Genomic DNA, 25,544 nt, shown 5'->3' with positions numbered 1-25,544 from the left:
ACAAGCATTATGGACGCGAAATTGTTTCATTGAAAGATAAGCGAATCATTCGTTATGTTCGATATGACAAGCATAAAGATCCTAATAACTTTTATTGAGAACAATGCTTGTTATATTTACCTTGGAACAATGACAAGAATCAACATCTTTATTGCTCTGAAACATGGAAGGATAAATATAAACGTCATCTAGATCTTATATCCTACAACGAGAAAAAATTCAACAAATGTATTATAGACGAAAATAGTATCTCACAAATTGCAACAACATCGACATCCTGCTCCTTTGCTTCTTCACTAAAAAATATGCACGACAACATCGCTTTGAATCTTCCAGACTTGAACACTACCAACAATAGAAAACTAGCAATAACAAAGCTGATAGCAATTTCAAATAAACAATTGAACGAAGGCTTATAAATGCTAAATATCCAAAAACATATTTTGTTCGATGATATCATGCTGAGAAAAAAAACAAATCCAAACAAAGCAATACACCCGTTTCTTACCGGAGGTGTTGGAACTGGTAAAACATTTTTACTGTTGCTCTTGGTTCAAGACTTGCTGCGACACTGCAATTTTAAATTGATTACAAACATTGATTCTACTAAAATTTTATTGATGGCGTATATTGGAAACGCAGCATTCAATATTGGTGGAACCAAGATACATTCTGCTCTCCGTCTACCACTAATAGCGAGTGACCAAACCTCGTTGAGCACGGAAAAATTAGATGAATTCTCTTCACAGTATGTAAATTTACAGTTATAAGTGGTTATTGATGAGATCTCCCTCGTTGGACGAAATCTGTTCGAACAAGCTGATGTACGACTCCGCGCTATAAAAAGAATACATGATAAACCATTTGCAGGCATAAACGTTATCCTCTGTGGAGATCTTTGTCAAGCAAGTCCTGTTCGTGATAGCTTGATTTTCTCATACCACAAAAACATACTCGACACATTGCTCATTTCATTTTGGCACTCACATATTAAACAATACGAACTAACACAACCAATGCCACAAGAAAATATAAGATTCATTGAAATTTCAGATTGAATACGTAAAACTGAACACACAGAGGAAGATATTAGACATTTGAACGATTCTTATTGCCGTGAACCACCTCCATTATATAATTATTCTTATTTGTTTTACGATAATAAAAGCAAAGACGCGTATAACAAGTATATATTTGAAGCCACACCAAGAACACCAGATATATTTGAAGCTACTGACAGAAAGTCAAAAAGTTGCCAAAAATATGTAAAGATTTCAGAAGATTCAAAATAATGTGGAGGGTTGCAAAAAACCTTGCATTTGAAACCAAACTTAGTCGTAGAACTGTGCGCTGGAAACTTAAACATTACAGATGGACTTGTAAATGGAGCCGATGGACATTACAAGAGTCATTCATAGACATCGAACGAAAAAATAATTTGGATTGAGTTTTACAACGTGAGACTAGGTCAACATACAAGATTTGAGAACCAATATCTCTTCACAGAATTTATATCGAGAAAATGGACTCCCATAAGAAAAATCACAAGAGAGTTCCAAGTCGGAAAAAATATGTTGAATGTCATATCAAGAACACAATATCCTGTTCAATATGCATCAACTCAAACTATTCATAGATCTCAAGGATTGACACTTCACACATTGGTCTTCGACCCTTCAAAAATAGAAAGCCATGGACTGATATATACAACGTTGTTACGCATTAAAAATCCTCAAAACCTGTTTCTCCTCTCCAGAATTGACTTGAAGTAAATAAAAATAGATAAGACAATGTTACAAGAAATAGAACGCCAGAAACAGGAAGCAACATGGAAAACCGTAAAGAGAAACTTGAGAGACTTCGCAAAGAACAATATCATTATTCAATCTATAAACACAGTGTCCATATCTGCGCATTACTCTGACATTATAAAAGACACGAACCTTATGTCATCAGACATTTTGTGCATCCAAGAAACACACACACAAAAACCAAGAAACACATTTCCCGAATTTGATTGTATATCCTCTGAAGGACCACCAGGTGTTCTTATGCTGCACAGGAATAAGTATCGCTTTGTTAACACAAATATATTAATATCAGACGGAATCAAAATTGTTTCATCGAGCATGTCTATTGTAAGCAGCAAGAAATTAAACATCATTTCATTATACAGACATCCTTCATCGAAACTCTCATCCCTTTACGAAGCACTGATTTTTTTTTTGCACGCATTGGATATGACCACGGAAACCATTAATGCAGGAGATTTCAATATAGATACAAACAGTAGCAATAGTTGTTATATCTCTCTACAACATTACATGGCACTGCATGGATTCAGACAAATAATCAAAGAACCAACAACAATAAATTACTCAACATTGGATCACATTTGGGTCAACTCAAGAGCAAACGAATTCTCATGCGGGACAAACTATTGTTATTGGTATGATCATTCCATCACTTACATTATCTTGCCACTGACACATGGCAGGCCCTTGTGAAGTTTAGCTTCACTTCTTGCCTTGTTCTAATACTAAAAGAAGCTAGATTCTCTATGAGTTTCACGTGTGTGTATGTAAAAAGCCAGCTTCTCTATGTATGTGTTTCTATTGTGTGTGTGTGTGTTAGAAAAACAAACTTAGGAAAGTAGCAGCTTGCTTGAGAGCTTGCCAAAAACCATGAAACTTGAATATGAGATACAAATTGTTTGTGGGGGTGCGTGCACCCGCTCGCAGGCGCGCGCGCACATGTGTGTGTGTGTGTGCGAGAGAGAGAGAGAGAGAGAGAGAGAGATAGAATTATCGTCCACGGAGGTCACACATGACCTATGGGACCAAAAATAGGACATTACAATGTTGCTTTTAAGCGGAGGCATTGTGTACATATCAGTTAAGGAGTGAGGGTCCATTGGCTAGGAAGAAAGAAAATAACAAAAAGTAAAACTAAGAGGGGTCAAGTGTGGGAGAGGCCGGTTTGGGAGTTCGAAACTCCTCGATGACTGCACCACCGCCTCAATAGACTGCCCATTTGCCTTGTTTGTGTGCTTCGTGAATCTTCTTGAGCTCGCTTGCTCTAGTCTTCAATTGATTCGTAGTTAATTCTTCGGCAACCCAAAAATTTTGTCCCTTGAGAAGGCGCGAGAGAGAGAGAGAGAGAGAGAGAGAGAGAGAGAGAGAGAGAGAGAGAGAGAGAGAGTCTTTGACACGATGAATGTAGTTGTGTTGAAACGTCTATGTTCTTTGTTCTCTTATCGTATAATACACCTTATTAATGAGCAGAGATTATACAGATGTATCAAAAAATTTCACCACTATCTCAAAAAGGCTGAGAGTCATGGGTGAGAGAAGGTTGTTTTTATAAGAACCTGAGTAAGCAAAAACAATAAAAGAATGTTCCTTCAAGGGAAAGCCTTGCAGGAGTTCAAAGCAAGAGTATGAAGGCAAAAAGGGAGCAAATAAAGAGGAGGAAGGCATGAATCAAAGGTGCGTCTTTGGGTGTCACTGAGGATGCAGATGAAGACGGGGAAGCTGCTCTATTCACAATAGAAGTTCCCGAGTTGGGGCTTCCAACGGTGGATGCATTAAGGTTGTAACCTGTGGAACAAAACATGCCATTTTGATGAGCCTGCTGCATCCTCTTGTGGAGCTTTTTTTTTTTTTTTTTTTTTGTTGGTAGAAAAGGTGATTGAGAGTTTACATGTGGAGGGTGCCCAACCAAAAGTCATTGCTTGTTGATTGAAAAAGAACTCATAGCCTCCCATGAAGTTATCTGCATATGAACCAGGTAGAGCTTTGAGTAAAAAGGAACTTGGTTGACAAGCTAGTGACATGTGTCCTCACAGCTCAAGAGACATGGAAACAACCCGAAAGACCTCGGAGACCTCAAAGATCTATTCAATCAGTCTTGAACTCATATGCATATTTATTTATTTATTTATATAAAAAAGGTAAAGATAAAAATGAAAGTATAATAAATTGAAATAAATAAATAAAGAAAGAGAGAGAGAGAGAGAGACACTCACGTCCAATTATCCCCGTGCTTGAGCTAATTGGTGTGATGCCCAGACAAAAAAATACCACGTTGCCCTAATGGTTCACCCAACCACAAACACTATTAATTAGGGATGTGAAAACATGTGACTTCAATAGCAAAAGCAAGACGCTCCTTTACACTTTGCCTTCATGAACGCCTACACCCACTCACACAGACACTAACCTCTTGCTCCATTAAACTTTCTTTTCTTTCTACCAATTAAAATATTTTTCATGCATTTTGCAACGAGCCATTTTACTAATAGCTTAGAACTTACCCTTGTATTAATAAAGGTGACGTAGGGGTCGGATATGTCCCATGTGCTTCCTCCGGCCAACGTGATTGTCAAAGTTGGAAGAGAATTCAAAGCATTGTTGTCACTAAATTTACACAAAGCAAAGGATCAATGTAGAGCTGATCTTCTTGAAAATTAGCATAAATTTTACCATTAATTTTGCAAAGGACAAAAAGATGTGAAGAATACCTTGTATTCCAACAGTAGTCAAATGTGCCGTTAAGTTGAAATTGGGGCAAGTTGATTTGCTTATTCATCTGTAAGAAAAAATAAATAAATAATTGGCCTTTTCACAATGTTGTTTGAGGTGAATAGTGTAGTTGTGACAAAAAGTGCATCCTTGGACCCCAAAAAATGGGGATCTAAAAAAAAAAAGGGGAGGGAATTAATTTAGTGGGTTCTTTCTTTTGGTGGTTGTGACTTAGTTAGCTGGTTCCGCGACGAGCCACTAGTAAAGTGTTCACCTTCTGGAAATTGTTGATCGATGAGGACATCACTAATGCGGTTACCAATCTCAATGGTCACCAAAAATATTTTTTGGTGCTTTTTTTCCCGTTGTTTCAGCAATGCGGTTACCAATGTCAATGGTCACAAAAAGTATTTTTTTCAACTAGTGAAAAAAGGACCCTGTTACATTTTTTTTGGGATTGTTTCTACCATTTGATGAAATTTTGTGGGTTTCGGTCAAGACAAGCTTGAGATCTAGCGAAGATTTTGGACTTTATTACGTAGAAATCCTAGCATTATGATTTGGAGGGCTTTTAATTGATGTTTCAACATCATGATCAGAATGAAGCCGATAACTCTTGCTTAATGCTTGCTTGTGTTAAATACTTAACAATGCTCACACATCGGGCTCGATTTGTAGTGTAAATTCTCGGTTGAAAAATAACAATCCGAGTTGTTATTTCATTGGCCCTTAATTCTAAGGGCATTTTGTTACAAAAATCACAATAAATACCTTAGATTTGAACACAAAACCCGGATGTCTCAATACTTTGCCCTAAGGAAAGTCAAGAAAATGGTTCTTTTGGAGCAATTCTTCAAAATGTAACCATGTCTACAAAATGTAGAAGATACCTATATATATAGGTCGTTGATTGAACCATATCATGGTGCTTTGAAACAAACATTAGGCTTTACCTTCTTCAAGTTTGAAAGGGACTTGATCTAGGCATGGTGGTTAGGATGGTGATGTGATGATGATTATGCTACCCAACTCTTTGATTGATTGTCACACAAGGCTTGTCCTCACTTTCAAAGTGGTGGTCTACTTTGCAAAAAGAGGTACCTATCCACCCACCATGGAAGTTGGGACTTTGTCTACTTTGTGTTTGTTTAAAGAAGTTACAAGGAGGCTCCTTATCATCCCTCCTTTCAAAATCTTCATTTTCACTCCAATTGCCCTTCATGAACCACTTACATGGCTTTTGCACAAATGTTATGGTGTGCTACCGTTTTATAACGACGACAACCCACCCCCCGCCCCCGGGGGCCAAAAAAAAAAAAAGAAGAAAAAAATTTGATCCCTCATGTATTTAAAAAGGTACAATACTCACCATGTCACCAATTTTTTGATAAGTTGATTGAGGTAATGTTGTGTAAGATGTCCCTGTATCAAAAATTACATTTTCGGCGGCATCAACCGACTCGCCACCAAGTGAAAAATGTGTTGTTGCAATAACATAGTAAACACTGCAATACAAATATCTCATGTTAATTAAAACTTATTTGCCAAGTGCCACCAACACATGAAGACCAGATTGACATATTGATGCCCTGTTTGAAAATGCTTTGAAGTGTCTCATATCTTACCTTGGAGTAATTGGTACAAGAGGGGTGCTTGGAAGCCCTTTCAGTGCCTCAACTCCAAAAACAAGCCTTCCGGATGAGTCTGATACCGAAAAGCACATTGAGAAGGAGTTTGTCGAGATGATTCCATTCCTAGCTAGGGTGCTTGGTACTGAGATTGCCTCTGGCCCTAGCCCAAATAAGCCATTTGGGGCAACACCTTGAACCAAGTCTCCTGTTTGCACCTCACCACACCTATAGTTGTGATAAAATAAAATTATGCTTCATGTATCCCAAATTTTGTGGTGAGACACTTTTCCCAAACAATGCATGTATGTCTTTGTGTAAAGAGATAGAGGGTTGAGCACAGAATGAAACAACAATCAACAAGATGATAAATTTGTTACCCGAAATAGATAGGAGTAGAGGTGTTTCCGCCCGTGGATGCCTCATAATTCAAGAATAGCAAATCTTCCACAATAAATCCCGATGTGGAGGTTCCGCTGGACATGTAGTTGATAACGTAGCTGCAACTTTGAGTGTCACTAGTACAAGTAGCAGTAGAGGATGTTAAAGTGTTCGAGCACAAAGAACTTGTACAAGAAAGAGATTTGCTAGTGCTTGAGCCTGATTGATTGTAAACTGCAAAATCAAGGTCCTGGAAAGGCACACAAATAATTCAAAGATTAATAACCTTTGAACACAGAGAAAAGATACCACAATATATTAAAACTGAAATTAAGCATTTTTCATGTGTAAATGAAAAATAAAATAATGGCATCTCTATATCTATACTATAATAAAAAGGGGAGGGATTTCGCTCCCCACTGTGTGCGCCCTATGCCTCCCTTGCTACACAACGGAGTCTGGACTGAGCGCCCGTGTGTGAGAGAGAAGGAGAGGTGGTCGAAGGCCACCAACCACACTAGTATAAACTAAACTACGGTGAGCCTCCAAAAAAACGGTTGGAAACTCACCGTCCTCCACTTGCCCCCCCCCCCCCCCCCCTTTTCTCGACGTCACACATCAAAAGCATTTTGCATACCCAAAATACACACGCAGATACATACAAAACCACAACCACTTTGTATATTTGTGATTCTCTTGATGTAGACTTGCCAACCCTCCAAAGTTAAGGCATATTATTATGGGCCCTAGTATTAAAGCGACAAAAGATAAAGGGCCCTAATATAACTCGAAGTATCTCAAGTCCCTTTGGGGAGCCCTCCGATTCTATTCTATGTGAACCAAAAGAGCAGAGGAATAGTCCATTTTCCATAGAAATTGTGAAATCATTTGTACAAGAATATCACGGACCTTTTTAAAAGCCCAAAGTAAAACTGAAGGCTCTTTTGTTATGTCCTAAGTTTTTGCAAAAAGCCTTAAAATGGACAAAAAAAAAGACTCAATTGCAACAGAGAGAGTGTTCACACCTGTGTTTGAAGGCCATACGCAGCCCAGTCTGTGGGCGAGCATTGCCGACAATTGCAAGGCACCCACAAGAGGTCACTACCCGTGTCCAGAGCTACCAAAAATTTCTGGCTCGGTGTGCCAATGGTGATCAAAGTATAATGCAACCTAAGTATATTTGAAAGCAAAATCATCCCTTGTTAGCACTTGTCAATCAGTCATACCACTAATTTCTCAAACTTAATCTCTTTGGTTAATCTCACTAGTGCTTCACAAAATCAGATTTTTCTTAGGCATTGTATTGTATCAATTTTTACATTGTCAAATAAAGATGCTGCTTAATAGAACTTTTATGTATTGATCACTCACGCCAACAAGTTAATGAAAAATATCTTATCTATTCAACATGTCATAATAGAGGTGCTCCTTCACTTGCAAGACTAATCATCACCGCCACAGAAATTAATTCAGATGTGCTTACCCCCCCAAAACATCAAAATTGGCAGTCTCATTAGACGGGAAGAGGGAGAGGGCTAGGAGGCCTCGCCCGCGTGCCGCATGCCGCAATTGGTCTCGCCGCATCAACCTCCCATGCTGCTCCAAAGTTGCAGACCGCCAATTGCCTCCACTTGATTGCTTGAACTCCTCAGCATATCTGTACACCAGCTCCATCTCTACGGCTCGCGCAGCATCTGCAAATCCCTTGTCGGTCCATTGCACCGAGAGGTCTATGCTGAGTAGCACCACTAGTACCATGCATATGCCTGAGGATCCTCTCATAATACAGTATCCTGGCAACCTCACAAGAAGGGCGGTTGAGGGATTGAAAGCCAAAAACCAATCTCTACTGCAGCAATTTTCTATTAACTCCGGTTATTGCTGCATAATTAACACTATCGCGTGAAAATGGTCGATTGCGGGGACAAATGTTGGGTGCAGGTCAAATGGATCAATAATCTCCTATCAAGGTTATGGATAAATGCGATAATGGGCGATTAGAACAAATTACTCAGCCAGAGATGAAGAGTCCAGGCTCTGCAATTAAGCTCAATGACTGTAATTAGCGTTTGATATTAAAGAATCTGATGTATATTGCAAATAGTTACAGTAGTGTCATAAGTTGGGTTTGGTCGACGGCCAACAAACAAATATGTACAGGGGATTAATGAAAATGATCTGATCAACTAACCGGCCAGGGATTAGGCGCCCTAATCACCTACCCAAAGCTGCGCTTAATCAAGCAGAGTTTGCCGCCTCAGCCGATCGTTACAGGACAGACGACGAGGCTTAATATGGCAACATACACAAAATCGGTCAACCTCAATGCAATGTGGAAAATGAGGTTCCCTCTCACGATTTTAATTTATTTCCTCAATTTTGCATGAGAGTCGGTATTTGAATTGTATGCTCTCTGTCTCTCTCTCTCTCTCTCTCTCTCTCTCTCTCCGTGTCGCGCGCGCGCGCACACACACACGGAGGGCGACGAAGTCACAGATTATGGTTTTAATTGGAAAGAAGACTCGTCAAGGGAGACTAACACACGTCTTCTCGACCAAATTATGGCCTGCTGAGGGCCCCCCCCCCTCTCTCTCTCTCTCTCTCACACACACACACACACACATACACACACAGGCTCACAAAAGCGAAACCCGGAAAAAACTCCTCACTTTTTTTATGATCACACAATGCCACCCAAGGCTTGCCAAAAACATTTTTCCTAACTAAGAAAATAAGGGTACACATTAAATGCTTCCTTTCTTTAGATCAAAACGAGTGTGTGACCTATCCTCCTGCGGATTGGGAGGGAGAGAGAGGGACACATGGCATAAGGTGAGCTCCTAACCGTTTTTTGGTTGCTCATCGTCATTTAGTATGCTAGAACGACCAGCCGTCGAAGGCGGCCTCTCTCTCTTTCTCTCTCCCTTTTTATCGCATGTCCGCTCTCTCTTTCTCTCTCCCTCTTTTGGAATCTAACCTTCATCTCGTAGATTGCGCCACGTGTAAAGGGGACTCCCCTCCGTCACATTATGTTAAGTAGATAGAGAGATATGAAGCATTTGCCAGTAATTACACTAAAACTTGTTAAATTTTGCTAGTTTTCTTGAAGGCAAGTTCAAAATCTGGTTGAGGTCTTGCAATTTTGGCCGGTTAAAGATACACTAAACCCTTGTTTTTGGCAAACACTGACGCAAATTCGAGCACTGCGGCTCACTTGGCCCGATTGGGACTTATTGGCAAGTGCACCGCGGGAAAAATCATTTTCCTAAATATACATTGCTCCCTTTTAAGCTTTTCTGCATGCTAAAACATGCCCTAGAGGAGAAGGGAGAAAGGAGTACAAACTTTTTGTGTTCCTTTTATTGGTTAGCTAAAGGGTTCCTCTCCTTAAGAACCCCATGTAGTGTCCTTTTCCAGCTGGTTTTGGATTGCTCACTCTAAACTTGACCTTATTCTAAAAGGGATTTTTGCAAAATTGACCTGTTTTTAGAGATTTTTATACTACGCTCGTGAGATTTTAGGTGTTTTTTCCTCTTTTCCACTTGCTCTTGATCAACATTCTTTGAATTCCAAACGACTCAAGCATACTTTTGCCCAAACAATGTTTGTTGGTGGAGACTCATTTCAGAAGTGTCTGCCTAGCTCTGGAAGGCTTCAAGGAAAACACACATCCTTTTTGTAGATGAAGACTTTGTCTCTCTCTTCACATTTGGTTCATTATATGTTTCCACCTACTTGAGACCATCTGCTTGCAGTCCCCACTTTTTGGACCATATCTTGTTGAGGTGTTCGCTCCAAGCCTCTGAAGAGCATAGCTTTTCATATATCGATTTAGTTTTGGGCAAGCAAAACAATATTTCTCCATGCCACTTCCAAGCTTTCCAATCCAGCGGTGTGGAGCAGGGAGGAAGGGCTAGGTGTGAGATTTTTCCAAGAAGTCTACAGATGAGGATCTCCTCTTGGAGTGAGAGATTGCAACATAGCTTAAGATGCTCCAAGGATTGCCAATCCCCTTTTTGATATCCCAAAAAGAATCCAAGGTGACAAGTTTCTTATTATTAAGATTCCTGGCTATTTCAATCCAATGGTTATTAAGGCCCAAGTCTTCCACAATAGGGCACCAAGGAGACCAGTAACGAGCCACACCCTTCAAATACATGATCTCTTGTTTCTACATGAGCGTCTCAACGGATTTACAACATTTTTCAATAAATTTCCTAGTAAACCCCCCTAATTGAGACCTTACACCGAAGGGGGGGAGAAATCTATTGTGAATGCTCAGGTTCGACCAAGAGCCACCTTTAGATCTCATGCGGGCTTCCATTACCATATCCCTTGCCATACATGCCCAACTCTCTTCACAGCTGGCAAGGGTGCAGAAAAATTTAGCACATGAAGCCAGATCATGAGTGACAGGGTCAAGGATGCCCAATCCACCTTGAGATTTTGGCTTAGCAATGGCCTCCCATTTCCCCCATTTCCATGGTCTATCTACAATCAATTTATATTGTTGAAACTACTACACTATTTGCCTGCATCTTTTTTGCAACATAAATGCTAGAACTGACCAAGTGGATGACCTCCATAGTTAAAGAAGAAAAGCCCCATTGACATACTCAATGCCACAATTGCAAGCAACAAATTGCCCATAATTTTCATCTAGTCACCAAAACCTTAAAACACCAATGAAAGCCTATTGAAAGACCTGGAACCTTTCGTGGAGAAAGAGAGAAGATCCTTGGAAGTAATCAATCAGGCTATGGGACTACAAACTCTAGAGTTTTTCATAAAACTGCATCGGGAGGAGGAGTACAAAGGTGGAACGCTAAACTCTTCTTGCATGCAACCTCTACAACAAAGGAAGGATATGGATAGGGGGTTGAACCACTATCCCCAATTTGTACACACCTCAAACACCCTTAGCATCTCACAAGTAGGGGGAACAAGCAAGCAACATAAATTGACACAAAGAACACACACACACACACACACACACACACACACACACACACACACACACACACACACACACACACACACACACACACACACACACACAAATGGAATAACCGATCTCTTACCTTGAAAGATGCTAATTACTTGATCGATTAGGATTTACCTATTTGGACCCACTAATCCTTTCTCAATATCCCACTAAGAAAATTTGGAGGCTAGATGAGCATTAATTAGTTCATCAAGATAGGCTATTAAGTACACCAAGGTTGTTGGGTATGTAAACTCACTAGCTTGAGCCCTATCCACATGAATGAATGCTTATGTATGGCACTATTGTTCTTGGCGTGAAGGGGCTCATATATACTCCCTTGGTTGGGTGTAACATGGCCGGCCCTACATTTTGAATACCTTGAACTAATCTAATTTGTGCTCCCGACATTTACCTATAGATTCTTTATAGGTCTTGCGCCACAATCATTACGATGACACATACAAATATTAATCTTACCATGATGCTATAGACTTCACCTATTTAAACAGGTGAGACCAAAAATTTTGCTTGTTCACTTAGGACTTGATTGGATGTAAACATGATGAATTCTAGGAATGGTGGCTATTGCCTTGACCACACCTGTACTTGAATACATGACTTGAGGATGGCTACACCTTAGGTTTATGGTTATTGTTTTGGGATGTTTATTGAGCTATGGGAAATTTATGCAACATGCTATGTGCAAAACGAGATTAAAATGCAAATTAAAGTTTCCTATAACCATTTCATTAATATGGTTTTGCTATTTTGTGGATATGTAGGATCCAACTTATGTTCTCTATTATCTTTAAATGGTTGAAAAGGACGATGCTCTTTTATGATCCGCTTTTGCTATCGTTCCTTGAAAGAATTGATAAATGCCAATGCATTTCCACCAGTTATGATGGGAAAAATGTGGCAATAGTACGTTGCAAGATCATAAATTTTAGATACATATGATGAAATGTAGAGGGTGTTCTTGATGGATTAAGGAGGGAAGGGGAAAGTACCATCATGATTAAGAGGAAAATCACACATACAAGATAATGGAAATGAGAGCTAACATGATTTTTGAAGTAGATGAAGATAGACCTCTTGATAGCCTTTGATCTAGGCATATAATGTGTAGTACAAATGTGTTGTACAACAATAGTGTACTATGCACAACCAAGTGTCAACATCTGGCGATCATGCTAGGGAACTCATAAAAAAATCATCAACTAGTAGGCCCCCTTGGGGAGGAGACATTGAAGAGCCATTCTTAGAAAGCTGTTGAAGATACTTTTTTGACACTTTTGATATGGCGGACCACACTAATGATTGAGAGCAGATAATGTTGTGAAGGATAGAGAAGAAACAAGCACAAATAGCCCATGTGGAGAATCAACTTCATATACTTGATGAGGAAGAGGCAAATCCACAAGAGCCATGAGAGGAAGCGGAGAGTGCCGACTAACTTATTTGAATCCACATTTTGGGATGTTCAAGGGAGACCATGCATACCGTACATGCAACATGAGAGGTGTCTAGAACTCAAGCTGAAAATGCTTGAATTTGAAGGATCTAGGAGAAACGACACCAAGACCCACATTAAAGTCTTTGAGCATTGGGCCAAGCTCAAAAATATCCCAACACAAGACTGTTATGACTATTTGCAACTAACTTTGATGGACAAGGTCCAAAAGTGGTACTACCAGTATCAAAAAAGAACTTACCCACTTATAAAAGTTTGATTAAGGATTTTTTATTTAGACTCGAAGATGAAAAAGTAGATGAGGATTTACTAAATGAACTTGGAAACATCAAGAAAATTAAAGTGAGGGTTCAATAGGTTAGGGGAGGAACTCAAAGGCTTGGTTGGTTAGATGGCTACACCACCAAGTGACAATAACATATGAACTTTCATCTTGAATGACACATAATTGAAGGGTCTATAGAAGGTGGAAGTAACCAACCCCACAAAGACCTTAGAAGGCATGGTAAAGCAATCACTTAGATTAGAAGCCAAAGTGAAGAAAGAAGATTGTGATAAGCCTGACGGCCTTCTAGCTCAGATGAGTCCACAATCAAGTGTCAAAATTTGGAGATCATGCTAGGGAACTCATAAAGAGATTCATCAACCAAAATGCCCCCTTTGGGAAGAGACATTGAAGAGCAATTTTGAGAAAGCTCTTGAGGCTACTTGGTTGACAATTTTGATATGGTCGACCACAACAATGACTAAGAGCAAAGAATGCTTAGAAGGCTAGAGAGGGAACGAGCTCAAATAGCCCATGAGGAGAATCAACTTCCTATAATTGATGAGGAAGAGGCTAATCTAGCAGCACCATGAGAGGAAGGGGAGAGTGTTGAGACTAACTCATCCGACTCCACGTTTTGGGACATTCAAGAGAGACCATGCATACCGGCCACATGCAGCATGAGAGGTTATTAGAACTCAAGTTTAAAACTGCTCGATCAGTAAAGTTTGTGCAAGCACACATTGGGTTCATTGCAATGTACACTTCGTACACCTCATCACGTACTTGGAAACTTGAAGTGTGCACCATAAACCTCTCATGTTGTTTTCCTTTTGTCACAACATGCCCGTCAATCTTAGCCTCCATAGATATAGAAAAGTCTATTCGTTTAAAAATGATAGTGGTAGAGATACTTGGACAATATTGGACGCTTGCTAGCCGACTCATGAATGGGCTTTGAACCTTAAAATCCTTGTTCCTCCAAAATATTTATTTTTAGTTGGTCCCCTTATCCACAAGCCATGTGTTTAGCACTCTCCCAGGACATTGAGTACTTGTATTGTAGATTTGTTATGTGTGGTCCAAACTATCATTGCAAAACCATGTGTACTATGCTTTTGTCTCTCATCACTACCATCCCTCATTTCCATTTTCCTAACTTCTAATACCCTAAAATGATAATGTTGCAATGCCAATTCTTGTATTATTAATATTCTTTTTGCATTTTTCAACTTGTCCACCTAACCATCCTTGACATTGTACTCAACAAGCTCTAGGGACTATTTGAATAGCCCACATTGTTTTGTGAACATCAAATTCTAGCATATGATATCATCATTGTTGTCTTTCTCCAGTATTGCTAGCGGTGCTAGGGGTGTATTCCTTATAATCCTTGGAAAATTTTGAGTTAAATATTTTAGCCTATGGGAAGCATTTTTCTCCTCTTATGGAACTAGTTGTTCTTTGGTTACATGTGACTGTGATATTATTGCTTTCTACATTAGGACATTGGAAAATTGAGGCTCCTCCAATAGCTTGGTCAGATTACATGAAATCCCTGCAAGGATAATTAGTGATCGCGATGTCAAATTTACCTCTAAGTTTTGGAAGGCCATGTTCCAATCCTTAGGTACCCAATTATACCTAAGTTCAACTTATCATCCAGAGACAGATGGACAAAATCAAGGAGTTGATCAAGTCATTGAAGATATGCGGAGATCATATTATCCAACTAAGTCCCACTAGCTTATGTAATCAAATGAGTACAAGCTCTATCTTACTAAACTTTTGTGTCACTCAAGTAATGTAACTTATTTTTTTTGTAATATGACTGTCTTTGCTAAATAATAACAAGATTAGTGCTATCATCTAAATCTTGTAGCTTGGGTCAGTGTATGGAATTGCAAAAAAAATAAATAAATAAATTTAGTTATGTCTGTAATTCTCTCAAGGGCTTCTATAAAATACTAGATATAGAAAACTAAGAACAAATTTAACTATATAAATCGAGAGAAATCAGAGAAAGAAGGACTTAAGACAAGAACAAAGATCTTAATTGTTTATATACGATGATCTTGTCAAGAGATACAACAAAGATGTATTTATATTATAGCTCAATAAGCCCATCCATCACATGATCGGAAAAGCAGCTGCCACATACATATTATGTAACTTATTTATTGGAATAACTAGACGTGATATCATAGCACCCACCTCATTAGCATGAGATAATATTTCAAAAGGACATCTAAGGGGAAAGCGAAAATTGGGATAAAGAAATATCTTGTGGTAAGGAAGGTTATGCGCAAGTAAAAAGACTCGCTTAGAGAACCCACGATGCATTGACCTCAATACCCAGTAATATTGACAGCTCGAACCCATAGCTAAGAAATAATTGTTGCAAAGGTGATCTCGATCCGAAAGTGTCACCCTTGTTATGCATTAAAACGTTCACCATTTGGATTGTGCTACCGAAATTCCCAAGTGAGGGAAAAACAAGCGCTCATATCACTCCACAAAAATTTCTCCTTACAGATTTGCTTGCTTGTTGAAGATGAGGAATAGCCACTGATAAAACCAACTCCTGTTGTCAATCCATAAAGTAAAGTAATGAAAAAAAGAGACATCCTAGAGGATTAAAATAGATAATCCTAAGAAACTCTTGACAAGAAGATTGAAAGAAAAGAGAATGATGGAGTCAAGATTATTATGAGTGAGCTGAGGATAGATTTCACCTTATATAGATGAGCAAACTAGTGAAGTAGGGGGTACCAAATGAGAAAGGAATCTTCCTTGATGCAAGGAGTCAGGCGAGGCGATGGATAACAAGGAAGGGTGCCAAGTATCAGGTGAGTGTGAGGAACATGCATATGGGAGGTTAGTGCTATAGGAGCTATTGCACGAGAGTAAGGGCAAGATGCGAGCAGGAGACGAGCATGTTGTACCGCTGCCTGAGTTTTGCAAAAGTTTTTTTATTTGTCAGTGTTGCCTGCTGCGGCAAGGTCACGTGGATGGTGGGCTGGTTATGGAACTTGTCCCAGGGTGTTAGTTTTCCATTCCGTGTAAGTTCAACACGTCTATTACCTTTTAAAGGTTGGAAAAATTGAGTTGGGACTTGTAAGTTGAATGCAAGGAATAGATTCATGAGAATCTCATGAACGAATGAATAAACAAATCAACTTGCCCAATAGGCGTTGAGGACAACTCTTTCTTTTTGTTGAAGAGTTTGTAAGGGGGCCTCCTCTTAGCCCTTAGTCTTGAACAACGCATCTAATCCACCAACTTAAAAAACAAAAATCAATGATAGTTCGAGTGAATTTGGGTTAAATCAAAGCACCAAGGCTTACTCACAAGACACTTTAAGTCTACACCATGAGAACATGGACATATCTCAAGAAAATTATGATGAAAAGGTGAAAAAATAAGATAAGAAAATAGAAAGATACGATAAAGAAAATAGGTAACTTGTTGAAAAAGTTTTGATAAGGAAGATAAGTTATCAAGATAAGTAAAAGAACTTATCGATAAAAAAAGTAAACTATCAAGTGAAATGAAAGCACTTATCAAAAATGTGCATAAAAAGAAGACTTCTCTTCTCATTTAACACTTCTTTCCTCCTTCTTTAGAATACAAACTAGAGAGTAAGATTGTAGAGAAAGCATGGGGAAGCCATAGCCAAGTTTCTTGTAAACACACCACCTCCTCTCCAAGAGACGCCATGCGGCCAAAACCATAACCAAGCTTACCATAACTTGATCTTCTTCTTCTTCTCATTACATTCTCCATATCCTTTCTCTTAGCCCTCAAGCTTGCCATAGCTTGAATCTCCTTTGTTCATTCCATTCTCCCATTGCAAGTAGGACAATTTGTGGTCTTCAAGTGAAGGTGAAGAAGAAGAGGGTCGACTACATCACCAAGATATATTCTTAAATAATTTTCAAAGCAAGGAAAAAACTCTACTATATATACACTAGGGTAATGTTTTCTTGTTATCTTCTTGCTATTGCGCATCTTGAAATTATTTTTCTTTTCATTCTAAGTTAATTCATGGTTAATCTCTCATGTTTCTATAAGCAAGCTTTTCTCTTGCTTGCTTGAGAAGAAGAACATATATTACTTTTTGTTATTACTTAAAATTATGGTTCATTTTTAATCTTTAATCAACAACGTTGCTAACCACTAACTACGATGTTATTTCAAGTTCTTTAGATTACCAGGCTAATATGGCATAGAGAGAGTAGAAAGCACTCTCTTTATCCATAGATAGATCCTACTTATTGAAATAGTATGTATGATCAATGGTGACTAATATAAAAAATCACCCCCTAATTCCTTGCAAAAATCTCTTATTGATTTCTAAGTTACTCTTATTCTCTTAATTAAATTATTCAATGGAGATAAATGCCATAAATTAAAGGCAATTAAGTATTTAAATTCTTTTTGTATTAAACTTGGAACTAAACTTATTTTCTAAGTTACTCTTATTCTCTTATCTAAATTATTCAATGGAGATAAATGCCATAAATTAAAGGCAATTAAGTATTTAAATTCTTTTTGTACTAAACTTGGAACTAACCTTATTTTCTAAAAGAAACATTATAATTTCTCCAAAAGAAATGCCCTCATGAAAGTCACACAACTTTTTCTTTGATTATGCATTCAAGTTAAATAAAGAAGTAGAATCTCTTTTTTCCTCTCTATAAAGTAGTGATTTAATTAAGTTAGCATCTAGTTCTCTCTAAAGGAAGTGGAGTTTTCAAGGATAATTTTATCATAATCAAAGGAGTTTTTTTGAAAGAAGATTCCCATTCCAAGTAAGTCCTCTCTCCTCCCATCTTGTCGTTTAGAAAACCCCAAATCTTTAAGCCTCTCCTAGCTACGTGATTAATCCTCTCAACGGTAGCAGAGGTATATCTAAATCCCATCTTAAAGAAGAATTTATTAGTCATTTATACTCCATTGCATGAGATTTTTTCACTACACTAGCACATGTACACTCTTAGGAACTTCGTATTTTACTCTTACACTACCATTCCTTGAAGGGTTCTACTCTTGCATAATCAATTATCTACTCTTGCGTAATCGATCAATCAAAAGAAGTTTACAATTATTTGCCTTGCGTAACCATTCCTTGAAGGGTTCTACTGTTGCATAATCAATTATCTACTCTTGCGTAATCAATCAAAAGAAGTTTACAATTATTTGCCTTAAGATTACAAGTTGATGCACTCAAAGTTTTGCATTTACAACTCAAGGTTCACACTAAAACTGTAATGAAAATGGCCTATGAACATTGAGAAAAGCAGAATTAAGAAAAATATAGTGAGCATTTTTATGAGATTACTTTGAGAAAATAGAGGGTGAACTTGATTGGAGGTAGCAACATAACCATTATACTTAATTAGCTTGGCATGAACAACAATTTGCAAGAGAGAGAATTAGAGAGCTTGACAACAATTGAGGACCGGATTTATGCAGAGCCGATCCCCCCTCCAAAAGGCTTTTGTATTATAGTTTCTCCCATAAAGAGAGACTTGGTACAATACAAGCTTGTGTTCCTTAAAACCTTGACAGTGCAATGAAGATAGAAGGCTTCATGCACCACAATTATGCCTGTAACTTAGCTAAATGAAAGCTTTAACTTGTCCCCGGCCTTAGTCCCAAGACCTTAAACACCTTCAAAGGTGGAGAGAGATAGCAAGGAATGAGGGTAGGAAAGAGGAAAAAGAAGCATTCTTATTACGAGAAAGAAACAATTCCTCACTTATCATCACTATTGTTGCTTAGCATAGCATAATAGCATAGTAATGATGATGAAGACGATGGCAAGCTTAAGCATTGAAGCATGGCTCTTGGTTGGATTTGCATTCCATAGCCAAGAGTGTTGGTGTAGGCTCTCAACTTTTCAAACTTGAAGAAGGAGACGGAGTTGTGTACACAACACACAAACGGAGAGTGTGTGTGTGTGTCACTTGTGGAGTATATGATAATGAGAGAGAGAGAGAGAGAGAGAGAGCTTATTTATTTTATCGTAGCCTCTTCAATAAGTGCTCAACTTCTTTCCTTTTAAGAGAAAGACCTTAAATTTTTAAATTGTAGCATTTGGACAAATGTTCTCCTTTTTCCCTTTTAGAGAAAGAACTTAACTTTTTGAATTGTAGAATTTGGATAAATGTCCTCCTTTTCCATTTTTAAGAGAAAGTCCTTAACTTTTAAATTGTAGCATTTGGACAAATGTCCTCCTTTTCTTTTTTTAAGAGAAAGATATTGATTTTTTAATTGAATCTAAATTCTCATTGGACCTTCCTAGAGGTCATCCAATAGGGTTCAGACACCTTATGAGGGCAATATTGCTAGGGGCATGATATGTGACCTTAGTGCCTCTTGATTCTTGGTCTTGCCTTGAGAGAGAGAAAGCGTGTGTGTGTGTGTGTGTGTGTTCTCTCTCATGCCCCTAATTAGGTCTCATCTTTGACTTGAACACCTCAAGCACATGCCTAGCTTGCCTAACATGAAGGTCCTAGGTCCAAGGACTTGTAACACTAACCTTTGGAGGTCTTTAATGGAGCTAACCCTAAGGTCTTTTAAGCTTCATTATTAACACATTTTCCTTCAATAGATCATCTCTTTTTGAGCCCTTGCGAAGATGTAACCATCTCCCTTTTGGCCCTGTGCTGAGCTTGGTCTAAAAACACTTATCTATGTTCTAGCTCTTGTTTCCCTTTTATTTTCCCATATTAAATGATCAGTTTAACATGATAAAATCATTTGAATAAAGCTAGATATTAGATTTTATGACATTACCTCTCCCTTGAGACCATAGTTGTCCTCGACTATGAGGTAGAGAAGATAAAGTCTTAGTCATTAGTCCATGTTTCTTAGCGAGTAGAGGATCCCTTTTGACCCTATGACATCATTCTAGAATGAATGACTAATCCATTTTGTGCTTGGGAGACTTAGCTGCTACAAGCATGTCCTACCCTTTAGTCCATATCATAGTTCCAAAGTAGAGTGACAAATTCTACTTGGTGTTTGAGAGACGTCGTCAACACAAACATGATTCTAAGAATGCATACTACTTAAATTTGTGCACAATAAAAATAGAGATCTAGTCTTATAAGACAAAAACATTGATCAATTATAGAAACATTTACATTTGGTTAGCCTTAATGTAGCATTGTAAGCATTGACAAGGTTCATACTATCCTTAAACTGTATTCCTTGCATCCATCTAGCATCTTCAAAAGGATAATTTTTGAACTTATACAATCAGATAATCTTACCATGTTGTAGCACCTTGTCCTCATGCCAAAGGATAGCTTCGGGTTGTAGCATCTCTTCTTGATCTTTGATTTCTGGGGGGTCTTCAATAATTGAGTTTGTTGGTGGATCCCCTTTGTAAGGCTTGAGTAGGCTCACATGAAAAGCATTGTGTATGAGCCAATGGTTGGGCAACTTGAGTTCATAAGCCATATCACTGATTGGCTTCAAGATTTAAAAGGGACCAAAGTATCTTTTTGCTAGTTTAACATAATCCTTTTGATGGCCCGTAAGATTTTTGTCTGTTGTTTGCCTTAATTGAGCCTTGGGAAACTTGAGTAAGACCCAATCATTTTCTTTGAATGTTAAGGCCCTTCGGTGCTTATCAGGAGCAACTTTTTGCCTTTGTTGAGAGATGAATATAGCCTCCTTAATCTTTTGGAAAGATTCTTGTAGGTCACGGCTTTACTCATCGGCAACAAAGATCTTCCATGTACTTTAAGTAGCAAGGGACTTTTTGGTCTTCCCTCTATGATCTCAAAAGATGTCTTTCCCGTAGTAGTATGAAAAGTATTATTGTACACATACCTTACAAGGGGTAAATACTTCTCCCATTGTGAGCATTGATCTACTTTTGTAACATAAGTCTTTAATAGATCGAAAACTGTAAGATTGGCTATCTCACTTTGGCCATTTGTTTGTGGCTGATAGGCCGAAGAGAAATTCAGTCTTGTACCTAGATTTTCCAAGAGACCTTTCCAAAAATTAATGGTCATATTAAGATCTCTATCTGACACGATGGATGTTGGCAATCCATGGTCTTTGAAAATCTGAGATATGAAGAGGGTTGCCATTTGATGTGCCTTAATAGTCTTTTTGACATGAATAAAACGTGCTTGCTTGCTAAACCTATTGACTATTGTCCCTATTCTCGTATTTCCATGGATAAACTTGGGTAATCCAAAGATAAAATCCATGGATATACTCTCTCATGGCGAATTAGGGATTGACAATGGCTGGAGTAATCCACGTTGCTTCCCTCGATCATATTTTGTTTGTTGGCATACCACACATTTTGAAACATACTCTTGAATGTCCACTTTCATGGTGGGCCAATAAAAATACGTCTATACTTCTCAAAGAGAAGGTTGAATCCCTCTATGCCCCGCATAGGGAGGAGCATGTGATTCATACATCACTTTATCATGAAGGGAGTGAGTAACACATAGCCTGTTTCCATGGAGAAGATAACCATCCTACAAGGTGAATGGTTCCTCTTTCTTCCCTAAGGCAAGGGATCACATTATGTCCTTAAAATTGGGGTCTGTAGCATACTCATTTATCATGGAAGATAGATCATTATGAGTTGCTATAGACACCACATTTGCCCTTGGTCATCGTGATAGTGCATCAGCCACTTGATTATGTTTATCAGCAATATGAAAACTGAATTGCAAAAGAAAAATTTCCCACCTCATTTGTTTGTTGGAAAGCTTGGTTTGCGTCATGAAGTACTTGAGACTTTGGTAGTCCATTTGTAATATGAATGGAGTCCCCGAAAGATAGTGCTTCCATGTGTCTAGGGTATGTAGAACACCTAGTAGCTCTTTTTCATATATGTCCAACGCTCGTTCATTGGTATTGAGTCTTCGACTTTCATATGCTATGGCATGCCCTTCTTGGAGCAAGAGTGCTCCAAGGAAATCTCCATAAGCATCACATTGGACCTCAAATGGCTTTGAGAGATCCGGTAGTGTAAGCACTGGTTGGGAGATAAGATTTTCTTTAAGCTTGTCAAAAGAATATTTCTCTTTAGCAGTCCATGAATACTTAGCGTTCTTCTTGGTCAAGTCATGTAATGGTCCTGCTAGTTGAGAGAAATTTTCTATGGAGCGTCTATAGTATGCGCACATACCAATAAAGCTTTGCAGCTCATGTAGATTCCTTGGGTTAGGCTATCCTTTTATAACCTCTAACTTTGAGTGATCCATATGGATACCATCTTGAGAGATAATATGACCTAAGTATTGAATCTCTTGAAGGAAAAATTCACTCTTCTTTTGATTGATAAAAAACTTGTTCTCCCACAAAGCTTGAAAAATTACATGGAGATGTTGCTTGTGCCCCTCCAAGGACTTGGAGTAGATGATGATATCATCAAAGAACACTCCAGTAAACTTTTGATGGGGTCTGAACATTTTCTCCATTAAACGATTGAACGTGGCTAGAGCATTTATCAAACCAAAAGGCATGACAAGATATTCATAAAGACCAAACGCTGTGCAAAAAGAAGTCTTTACAATATCTTCATTCACTATCCTTATTTGATGATAGCCACTTTTAAGGTCAATCCTACTGAAGTAGGTAGAGCCTTGCAGCTTATCAAACAAATCTTCTACTCGCAGTACGGGAAATCTATTTTTGATAGTGACCCGGTTAAGTGCTCTATAGTCGACATACATATGATACGTGTCGTCTTTCTTTTGCACTAATAGAAATGCTGAACAAAGGGGGGTGAACTAGGCTTCACCATCCCTTTGTCTACTAGCTCTTGTACCCGCCTCATAATCTCCTCTTGTTGAGCTTGAGAAACTCGATAAGGAGGCTTATTAGGAGGTGAGCTCCTAGGTAGAAGCTCTATTGTATGGTCATCATTCCCTCGTTTTTGAGCTAACTCCATAGGGATATCATCGATAAAAACATCTTGGAATCCATTTAGAAAATTAGACAACTCTAATTCTCCTTGATTCCTACCACTTTGTTTTGGTAAAACATTAGCATCATTTAGATACTCTTTGACAAAAATCATATATGAGGAAACTGAGCTTTTCATTGACTTATCAAAAGCAGTTGAATTTACAAGAGGTATACTACGATCCGACTCATTAGCATCTGTATACATGTTCTTTTCCTTGTAGGTGAAATAAATTCTCCTTTCAGGGAACTTCATATTGGCAGCCATGGGATTGAACCATGGTGCCCCTATGATAACATCCTCATGTTGGAGAGGACAAAATAAGGAAGTTTTCTTTGTTGATGTAGCTTTGGATATGAACCCTCAACTTTCCAATCAAGGGAGTAACAGAGGCTTGCTATATTGACAGTTACAATATCTCCCATCTCAAAAGCTTATATGCCAAGCTTTGTGGCCAACTCCGTTGATATGAATTTGTGAGTAGAGCCATGATAAGAAAGGATGAAGGTATCATGCTCTCTCACCTTCCCCCAAACATAGGAAAGGGATGATCCTTTGCGATGACCATCCTCTTTTGGAGCTTCACCATAGAATCTCTAGGAGTATCATTGCATGCATTTCTTTTGGGGCAAGAATGATACCCATGTCCTTGCTCCCCACACTTAAAGCACTTGTGATTTTTGCAAAAAGCCTCTAGCTCTTCAGGAGAGAGTTTATTTTTACCTTTGTAAATTCCTTTCTCCTTGGTGTTGTTGTTGTTGTTGGGATTGCCTTGGGAAGAACTTTGAGCATTGTTCTTCCCCCTTGAATAATTTTGATCTTTGTTTTCCATGGGCTTGGCATTCCTTTTAGCCCCTTGTTGGAAATTAATATGAGAAGCAACCATAGTGTGGTGGATGACTTCGGTGATGGAACCAGGCCGTTGCAAGTTGACATACTCGGTCATTTCTTCAGGTAATCCCGCACAAAATTGTTGTTTTGATCCGCAAAGTCTATCGTTTAAAAGATCATAGCTTTGAGATGTAAATCCCAAAACTTATCTACATATTTGTGGATAGACTCATTGGAGAGTAACTTCAAAAATCTGCCATTCAGTAAGCACTTTGTCCTTGGCATCGCTTGCAAGGAAAGACTAAGCGCTGGAAGAGAAGGAAGGTGAAGAAGAAGGAGAAGAGGGTGACCCCTTTCTTGCCTTTTTCTTCCTTTGTTTCCTCTCTTTTCTTACAGAGTGATGAGGAGAAGGACTATATGATAAGCTTTTCCTCTTGATGGGAGTTGGGGATCGTTGAGACTGCCGTCTTTGTGGAGCCACATCTTCAGAGGAATTGGAAGATTCCAATCTTTCTTGTTCATTGGATTCATCCTCGTCTCTTATCGGAGAGAGTCTTCTTTTGGAAGGCTCAACCAGTCTTTCTATGCTTTCTCTCTTCTTGGAGAGGTAGGGAAATCCCATAAGCACGAAGTTGTTGGGTAACTTTGGCTTGCAAGATAGGGTTGCCCATAGCTTGAGAGTGTTGGTGTAGGCTCTCAACTTCTCAAACTTGAAGAAGGAGATGGAGTTGTGTACACAACACACAATCAAAGTGTGTGTGTGTGACTTGTGGAGTATATAAAAGAGAGAGAGAGAGAGAGAGAGAGAGAGAGAGAGAGAGAGAGAGAGAAATTATTTATTTTATTGTAGCCTCTTCAACAAGAGACCTCCTTCTTTCCCTTTAAGAGAAAGATCTTAACTTTTTAAATTGGAGCATTTGAACTTTTTCCCTTTTAGAGAAAGACCTTAACTTTTTAAATTGTAGGGACAAATGTCCTTCTTTTCCATTTTTAAGAGAAAGACCCTCCTTTTCCATTTTTAAGAGAAAAATCTAGATTTTTAAATTAAATCTAAATTCTCATTAGACCTTCCTATAGGTCATCCAATAGGGTTCAGACACCTTATGAGGGCAATATTGCTAGGGGCCTAACATGTGGCCTTAGTGCCTCTTGCCTTGAGTGTGTATGTGTGTGTACGTGTGTGAGTGTTCTCTCTCATGCCCCTAATTAGGGCTCATCTTTGACTTGAACACCTCAAGCACATGCTTAGCTTGCCTAACCTGAAGGTCCTAGGTCTAAGGACTTGTAACACTTACCTTTGGAGGTCTTTAATGGAGCTAACCCTAAGGTTTGTTAAGCTCCATTTTTAACACATTGTCCTTTAGTAGACCATCTCCTTTTGAGCCCTTGCCAAGATATAACCATCTCCCTTTTGACCCTATGTTGAGCTTGGTCTTAAAATAGATATCTATGTTCTAGCTCTTATTTCCCTTTTATTTTCCCATGTTAAATGAGTAGTTG

At 38.6% G+C, this 25,544-nt stretch overlaps 1 protein-coding gene across 2 annotated transcripts; it reads right to left on the bottom strand.

Moving 5' to 3' along the window:
- Positions 1 to 3,222: 3,222 nt before the first annotated feature.
- On the bottom strand, positions 3,223 to 8,969 carry LOC147433640 (aspartyl protease family protein 1-like). 2 transcript variants are annotated; one of them, XM_086490298.1, is made up of 10 exons: positions 8,016 to 8,964; positions 7,558 to 7,702; positions 6,532 to 6,782; positions 6,149 to 6,379; positions 5,893 to 6,028; positions 4,523 to 4,590; positions 4,316 to 4,418; positions 4,028 to 4,091; positions 3,703 to 3,774; positions 3,223 to 3,599 (listed from the first exon to the last, which is right to left on the bottom strand). In XM_086490298.1, exons 1-10 carry the CDS (start codon positions 8,312 to 8,314, stop codon positions 3,427 to 3,429), a joined length of 1,542 nt encoding a protein of 513 aa, XP_086346424.1. In that variant the 5' UTR covers positions 8,315 to 8,964; the 3' UTR covers positions 3,223 to 3,426. The 2 variants fall into 2 exon arrangements, with proteins under 2 accessions (XP_086346424.1, XP_086346425.1); XM_086490299.1 differs by lacking the exon at positions 4,028 to 4,091 and having other exon boundaries at positions 3,460 to 3,599; positions 8,016 to 8,969.
- Between the last annotated feature and the right edge of the window lie 16,575 nt (positions 8,970 to 25,544).

The sequence above is a fragment of the Adiantum capillus-veneris genome, chromosome 19, assembly GCF_014529385.1.
Source record: "Adiantum capillus-veneris isolate H3 chromosome 19, ASM1452938v2, whole genome shotgun sequence".
NCBI lineage: Eukaryota > Viridiplantae > Streptophyta > Polypodiopsida > Polypodiales > Pteridaceae > Adiantum > Adiantum capillus-veneris.
The sequence above is the reverse complement of the archived record's forward strand: the minus strand, read 5'-3'. Positions and strand labels throughout refer to the sequence as shown.